General features: G+C 46.2%; 1 protein-coding gene across 1 annotated transcript in view; it reads left to right on the top strand.

The window, feature by feature from the left end:
* The first annotated feature begins 334 nt into the window (after window positions 1-334).
* LOC125286888 (teneurin-2) overlaps window positions 335-8,824 on the top strand; it is a 42,186-nt gene continuing 33,696 nt past the window's right edge. The window contains exon 1 of the mRNA XM_048232198.1: window positions 335-719. Coding sequence (XP_048088155.1) covers window positions 491-719 — 229 coding nt within the window. The 5' untranslated portion in view covers window positions 335-490. The remainder of the gene's footprint in view (window positions 720-8,824) is intronic.

Below are 8,824 nucleotides of genomic sequence, written 5' to 3'. Positions count from 1 at the left end.
GGATCGTGTCCATTATTCAAGGGGAATGTTAATCTTACATGCCGGCGCCAACAATGTGAGGGAGATAAGGAGGGGTGGGGAGGAGGGGTGGGCTGGGTAGGATTTCGTACAGTTGCATTTCAAAGTCACTCTGTGCATACTCCTGCTGCTGCTGCCGCTGCTGCTCAGCGTTGAGGAAATATTCATCTCCATTTCCTCTTATGGAAATTGACCTTTGACCTTTTTGTGTCTCTCTCTTCTCCCCCCACTCTCCTGCAGGTGAAGGACTAGGCTGACATCGCGACCTGTGTAACCTGCCCCCAGCCCCACCCCACCCCGCCCCGCCTCAGCGGAGCAGTCGGGGGCATCTGACCGTCTCTCCTCCTCCCCCCCTTCCTCCTCTTCCTCCTCCTCTTCTTCCTCCCCTCCTCCGTCTCTCTCTCTCATCTCCTCCTCCTCCTCCGTCCACACTCCTCTCCACTCCTGCGTCCTGCTGCCGCTGGGCTCCGCCATGGACCTGAAGGACCGCCGGCACCGCTCGCTCACCAGGGGCCGCTGTGCGGGCAAGGATCTGCAGTACACCTCGTCCTCCCTGGACAACGAGGAGTGCCGCGTGCCCACGCAGAAGTCCTACAGCTCCAGCGAGACCCTGAAGGCCTATGACCACGACTCCCACCTGCACTACGGAGGATGCGTGTCTGACCTGGTGCACCACGAGGCGGACGAGTACTCCAGACAAGGTGAGTCAGGGCGCCAACGACACAGGCTGACTGTGAGTCTGTTGTTCAACACAGTGACTAATCATATGTCTCCAAACTCTCCCGATTAGAGAAAAGTGTGTGTTTATTTTGATTGGCCAGATAGGGTTTCTCTAATGGGACGAGTACTGCAGGCAGCATGAGGCAGAGAGGGAGGAACAGACGCTGATCCAGAATCAGTTGTTCAACACAGTAACTAATCACAGCATAGTGTATGAGTCCAGACAATGGGAGAGAAGTTTAAGTTTGTTTCATTGGGCATATTCCTTCTCTAAATCTTTAAGTCATACATAAATTGGTGTAGCTAATAAAATAATAACAGGAATTGGACTATATAATTTCCTCCACATTCATATTCTGTCTGTGGGCAGATAGCACAGAATCAAAATGTAATCTAGAAGACCCAAGGAAAAGATTAGTGGGTATATCAGTTCCTAACGACCTAAAAAAGGAAGCCGATTATATTTTCTTAGATTACATTATATTTGTAACATCTTATGACTTAGCATAGTTTAGATAAGGCATAGGATGCTCACTAGAGATTCTGGATGAAATACAGTATGTATCCAAAGCCATGGACCTCAACCTTATTTTACTCCTTTCTGTGTGTACAGTTTATGTGTGACCTGACCATCCCCACAGCGTCTTGTACTGATTATCATCAGAAATGCTTGCTTGAGTTTACCTTTACAGTTAAATACAACTGCGCAGAAGAACAGTTAAACAGTCTACAGAAAGGCCAAAGCCATATATGATACGATACGAAAACTTTATTGTTCACAGATGTGAACATTTTTCTTCGGTTTCACCAAGAATACAAGAATACAACAAGAGAGACAGGACATTACTAACAGCACATAACCAAGACTGACATTACTAACAGCACATAACCAAGACTGACATTACTAACAGCACATAACCAAGACTGACATTACTAACAGCACATAACCAAGATTACAAAGAGCACATACTGTATCCAAGACAGACATTACTAACAGCACATAACCAAGATGGACATTACAAACAGCACATAGCTAAGATGGACATGACTAACAACACATAGCCAAAATGGACATTACAAACAGCACATAGCTAAGATGGACATGACTAACAGCACATAACCAAGATGGACATTACAAACAGCACATAACTAAGATGGACATGACTAACAGCACATCGCTAAGATGGACATTACTAACAGCACATAGCCAAGATGGACATTACAAACAGCACATAGCGAAGATGGACATTACTAACAGCACATAGCCAAGATAGACATTACAAACAGCACATAGCTAAGATGGACATGACTAACAGCATATAGCCAAGACGGCAAGACGGACAATACAGACTATACATTTCATGAAAAGTGACATTTATAAAATACTTTACAGTAAATAAATAAATCAATAAATCAATACAGAATACTACAGTAAATATGCTTGCTGTGCATAAAACCTGCAACCAGAAAGTATGCCTCGCCCTACATTCCATTATTAAGTACGGTTCCCTCCCTGTGTTATTTAGCACCTTCACAGCATTGGGGATGAAGGATTTCGTAAAGATGTCTCTATTTGCTGGTGGTACTCTAAAATGCCTCCCTGAGGGCCGGAGTTCAAATTCACTGTGTAATGGATGGGAGGGTCACTAATCACTTTCTCAGCTTTACTTTGTTTGTAATGTGTTCCTCATACTGCTTAAGTGCCTTTGTGGCTTCCCTAAAATGTTTGAGACCATGCTGACTATTCTCTGCAGTTTGTTCCTCCATTGGATGTTTAGATTACCATACCACATGATCATGTTAAAAGATAGGACTCTTTCCACTAAGCTTTTACAATTTCCAGGATGTTTTGGTTCATTCCGAAGTATGTGTCCTTTCACTGGTTTTCTATATGTTTGGCAGTTCCAATTATCCTACAAGGGGTTTGATGGCTTTCGTTCAGTAAGCCTCTCTTAGACATCTACTCTCTTTCCTTTGTACTTGTATGTTTACACACAACCACATACACACTCTTTGTTTACACACAACCACATACACACTCTTTGTTTAACCTGTGAAATATGCTGTCGGTTCCTGTGATCTGTGTGTTATGCAGAGATAGCACCTCCTAACTCCAGAGCTACCATCTGATTAAAGAGTCTCTGATTCTGTGGTTCTGATATAGGTTCCGATATACAGTAGGTTTTAATATAAGTTCTGATATAGGTTCTGATATAGGTTTCGATATAGGTTCTGATATAGGTTCCGATATAGTTCTGAAATAGGTTTGATATAGGTTCTGATATAAGTTCTGATATAGGTTCTGATATACCGGTAAGTTCTGATATAGGTTCTGATATGAGGTTCTGATTGACAGCAGATTCTGAAATAAGTTCTGATATTGGTTCTAATATAAGTTCTGATATAGGTTCTAATGTAGGTTCTGATATAGGTTCTAATATAGGTTCTGATATAGGTTCTAATATAAGTTATGATATAGGTTCTAATGTAGGTTTTGATATAGGTTCTAATATAGGTTCTGATATAGGTTCTGATATAGGTTCCGAAATAGGTTCTGATATAGGTTTGATATAGGTTCTGATATGAGGTTCTGATTGACAGCCGATTCTGATATAAGTTCTGATATTGGTTCTAATATAAGTTCTGATATAAGTTCTAATGTAGGTTCTGATATAGGTTCTAATATAAGTTCTGATATAGGTTCTAATATAAGTTCTGATATAAGTTCTAATATAGGTTCTGATATAGAACCTATATTAGATCACATTAACACTGCGACACACTCACACCCAGAATATATACACATTGTATTTACAGATACACACACACACACACACACACACACACACACACCGTGCTCATAAACCCTCACCTGTATCCTGCTAATCCACACATCTGCAGGTGTCCCCGCTCACCTCGCCTCTCATCGTGAAACCCTCAGCGCCGTCACGTGCGCTTCAGTTCATCTCCTGCCCTGCGCCGCCAATCACGTGTGTGTGTGTGTGTGTGTGTGTGTGTGTGTGTGTATGCGTCTGTGTGTGTGTTTATATGCATGCGTGTGTGTGCGTGTGTGCGTGTGTGTGTGTGTGTGTTTGTGTGTGTGTGTGTGTGTGTGGGGGGGTTGTGCCAAGTTGTGGGCGGGTGCATTAATAGAGGAGGTATTTTAATGTCCAGAGATGCATGCCAACGTGTGCCCCATTGGTCCCCAAGGAGAGGATGACAGATCACATGAGATTGCATACATACGCACACACTCACACACACACACACACACACACACACACACACACACACACACACACACCCTGTCTTATGCTTGGTGTCCCTGCGAGAAAACCGCAGAGCCAGACAGCATCTCATTGTGGTGCAAACTGAGTGTGATGTTGACCTGTTTCCCGCAGATCCACCTCAATACTGAGGCTGCCCAGGCGCAAGGGGAAGAAAATTGTATTCGTTTGGCCTGAAGAAGTGCGCTAAGCCTGGAAGCCTAATAAATCAATGCTGAGTGAGTGTGTGTAGAGGACACAAGGAAGCCCTCTGTAAGAGTGGCAGCCAGAGCTCCATTGATATCCCATTGGTCAGCTTGGAGCTGTCCTCCTCCTTTCCTGTCTCCTCCACAAATGGACTGGAATCAGGAGAGAATTAGCAAGGAAACGCTGCCAGCGATGACTGGCTCTTCTCATCTGATCTGCTTATTGTTTCTCTACTCTGGTTATTCTAATCTCACAACATACCGGAGATGCTGTCCTTACATATGGGGATGACCCTAACAGAGATGGACATACCATACCGGAGATGCTGTCCTTACATATGGGGATGATCCAACAGAGATGGACATGACGCTTGTGAGTTACTCTGGAAAGCAGGAGGTTTAAAGGAGGAATGTGAAGGAGAATGTCTCAGCACAGCTGCTTGGGTAATGTCCGGTCAGCGCTGCAGAGAGCGACCGGGCAAAGCGCTGGTCTTGGCGGCCCCAGAGCAGGCGTGGCGCGTGCTGCTGAGGAGGAGGAGGAGGGCGAGCGAGCGAGCGAGCGACAGATTGGTGCATCTCTCGCAGCCCAGCCACTTACGTCGGCCACGGCTCAGCGGCTACAGATGTATCCGTGGGAAGTGTTGCCAGGGGGAGAGTGGCGCTGGTGCCCGCGCCATATGTGGCAGCTCTCGGAGGGTGCAGAGGAACCCAAACACGTCTGTCTGCCTCTGAAACCACCTCGGGCCAAGCCTGGTGAAGAGACATGTCGGAACTTTTACAAGGTTAAAGTATGCCCCGCAGTTGAGACTTTTTTTTTGTTTTTTACTTTATTTTATTTTTCAACCTTAGTTCTTATGGCTCTACACGACTGTATAAACTAGTCATGCTTTTTCGAACAAGAAAGTACATTTTCATCAAAGATTCATCAGTTATCATCGCACGTCTCGTATCCTAAGCTAGAAGCCAAGACAAATTTCATTATTTCCCTCTTGAAATGAAGATAGATCCCCCAACTTTTTGTTCAACAGACCCTGAGATGAAATCCGCCGTGACATTCACCCAGGTGAAAATGAATTCTTAACTCAGCATCGGCAGCCTGTGAGTGGCATCAGAATGTGGAAGGTGATGCCGGCGCCCAGTCATGTTCTGGAGCTGCAAAAGAAAAGAAAAAAAAAAAAAGCCTTATTCACACCATGTGGTGTAAAAGAAAGAGATCCATACAAGGGCGGAGGCCATATTGAATCCTTTATTGAGTCGTTCGTCTGTTCTGTCTCTGCTTTTACTGCTGCTGTTCGGGTTCTGTGGCCTGTCTGACCAACGTGGGTGTCCACGGTGATTGTCGACGGAGTGCCTATCAAGGTTGCTTCATTGTGCTGCAGCTGCATCGAAATTCTGGAGCTGCGGGATGTTGCTCCTGCAGCGATAGTGACGCCTAACCTGGGCTGTAGGCCTGATTGACAGCTGGTTAGGGTGGGGGGATAGACTGGGACAGCACAACATCTCTGCTAGGTGATTTTTCCTCCTTGGAATATCCGCCATAAAAATACCATATCATATCAAAATCATGCAATCACTTGTTTGTATTTCTCTGCTGTGATACATCTTTGGCAGTCGACATGTTTGTTGGACTGGTGAAAAGAAGACTGTCCATGCATACCGTCTTACTTGCGTGTGTATTTTACTCACCCTTTGCCCATGTCAGTAACACCACATGTATTTGGATGGCTGAGGGCTGGCTTGTGCAGATTAACCACTAAAACACATCTAGAGCTCTTCTTCTTCCTGGTCAGGGCTCCACCAGCACCAGAACCATGCAGTGGACCCCAGGTCCATTACCCAGGAGATGTTTCATCTGTCTCTCCACACTCGTTCACCTCACTCTGTTCAGGCTGCAGATGAATTTGTTAGTGTCTGCTGTTCGTTCTGGAATGAGTTAAGTAAAGGCTTAGCACTCATCTTCAGTTCAATGTCCTTAGGGTCCTGTGTCAGGACATATTTCTCTCTCCCTATGCCCTGCTCTATATCTCTCTCTCACACACACACACACACACACACACTCTCTCTCTCTCTCTCTCTGTCTGTCTCTTCCTCTGTTACATACATGCTATGGAGGAGCTTCCTGTTTTGATGTGGATTTGGCTGTCAGGTCACACATTTTATTTATTGTTTAATCCTGTTGATTCAGTGTGCTATTGTGGTATCACTTTAAATCTGGGCCTCTGAACATCAAAGGCAGGAGCACAGCAGCTGGAGGGTGTTAAAACTAAATGACGGATATTAAATGTGCTCCCTCCCATACACTCCCATGCTCTCTCAACCCTCGCTCGCATCTTTCACTCACTCTATCTATCTCTACACACACACACACACACACACACACACACACACACACACACTTACATTCATAGACACACACACACACACACACACATGCACACATACACACGCAACAATAAATACCCACAGCTTTTTACATTGTACTTTTTTTCTTTCTTTCTGTATAAACCACCCATGACCTTGCCATGGCACACATGAGCATACAGTACATAGGTCTATGTCTACTTATTTTTCTTTTCGTTGTGCATGAGATCCAATCACATCCTTTTTTTCTCCCCTGGATACAAAAAAACAGGAACATTCATCTTCTCATAGAGAGAAAATAAATAAATCCTCTCCTATCTAAATCATATTTCTAAATCAAATTCTATCATATTTACAGTATAAGAGAAAATGATGCGCTCGGCATAACACAGCTGGGTTATAGATGCGCTGGGCTTTACATCGCTGGGTTATAGACGCGCTGGGCGTAACATCGCTGGGTTATAGAGGCGCTCAGTGTAACATCGCTGGGTTATAGACGCGCTGGGCATAACATCGCTGGGTTATAGATGCACTGGGCATAACATTGCTGGGTTATAGAGGCGCTCAATGTAACATCGCTGGGTTATAGACTTGCTGGGCGTAACATCGCTGGATTATAGACTTGATGGGTGTAACGTAGCTGGGTTATTGAAGAGCTAAGCGTAACATCGCTGGGTTATAGACTTGCTGGGCGTAACATAGCTGGGTTATAGAAGCGCTGGGCGTAACATCGCTGGGTTATAGAAGCGCTGGGCGTAACATCGCTGGGTTATAGATGCGCTGGGCGTAACAGCTGGGTTATAGATGCGCTGGGTGTAACATCGCTGGGTTATAGATGCGCTGGGCGTTACAGCTGGGTTATAGATACGCTGGGTGTAACAGCTGGGTTATAGATGCGCTGGGTGTAACATCGCTGGGTTATAGATGCGCTGGGTGTAACATCGCTGGGTTATAGAAGTGCTGGGTGTAACATCGCTGGGTTATAGGTGCTCCGGGAGAGAGCGTGGCCAGCCCTGTGTGAGCAGCATGGCAGGCCCCTGGAGGTGGAGGAGAGCATGTGTAGCCAGCACTTGGCCAGTCTGATATCACAGTAACGGTCCTGATTAAAGGGCTATTATCCGCACCTCTCGCCCAGCTGCTTCTGCGTGATCTGGACAATTGTCTCATCAAACTACCTGTGTGTCCCCCCCGGGCTAAATTGCAATGGTAGAGTTTTTTCCTCTCTTTTTCCTCTTCTCCCTCTCTCTCTCCCTCTCTCTCCCTATCTATATGTCCACTTTTCTCTTGGTCTCTTTTGCTCTACTTGTTTCTCCCTTATGTCTTTCTCTCCCTCTGTTTCTGTCTCACTTCCTATGCTCTTACTCACCCCCTCCCTCTCCCTCTCTCTCTCCCCCTCTCTCTCCCTCTCTCTCTCCCCCCCTCTCTCCCTCTCTCTCCCCCTCTCTCCTCTCCCTACCTCTCTCCCTCTCTCTCCCTCTCTCTCTCCCCCTCTCTCCTCGCCTGCCTCTTGCACTCTGCTCAGCAGAAAGCAGTCCTGCTGTCACCTGCTCATTGGTGGGTAAAGAGTGTGGCCCCCTGGACCTTGGGCTGCCTTTGTGTTTTGGCAGTTGGCATGAGGTGGCTTGTGTTTGTCACGCCTCAGAGGCCTGGTGGACCCCTCCGCACGTATGTGTGTGTGTGTTTGTGTCTGTGTGTGTGTGTGTGTGTGTGTGTGTGCGCGCACTTGTGTGTGTGTGTGTGTGTGTGCGTGTAGATTGAAAGGCTGGGGGCACACTCCACTTTGCACCGGTTAAAGGGGCGGCCAGCAGAGTGCCATGAATGCCGAGCAGGCATTTTCTTTTCTCCTTTTTTCCTCTTTCCATTTCACTTCCTCCTCCTCCTCCTCCATTTTCTCCTCTGTTCTTCTACACCCTCTCCATCCATCCCCCTCTCTTTCCAACCACTTGTTTTCTGTCACCTCATTTTCAAGTCTTCCTCTCCTCTCCTCCTCTCCTCCTCCTCATGTCACTTCTACCAGAGAAGCAGACCGCAGCGGTCATGACCCTGTCCACCATCAAAGACCAGGCGGCCATTTTCTTCTTCCCCAGAAATGAAATGAAAAGTGAGAGTTTAACCTCCTCTTGTCTGTTCTAGAGGAGGATTGTTTGTGCTGAGAGACGATGAGGCTGACCTCACCCAGAGACCCCACTGAGTGGTCAGATGAGAAGGAAAGTAGAAAGAGACCCTGGGCGCTCTGACTAGTCCAGCCAGCGA

Source organism: Alosa alosa, chromosome 21 (genome assembly GCF_017589495.1).
Source record: "Alosa alosa isolate M-15738 ecotype Scorff River chromosome 21, AALO_Geno_1.1, whole genome shotgun sequence".
Classification (NCBI taxonomy): Eukaryota; Metazoa; Chordata; class Actinopteri; order Clupeiformes; family Clupeidae; genus Alosa; species Alosa alosa.
This window is presented reverse-complemented; position numbering and strand designations above follow the sequence as displayed.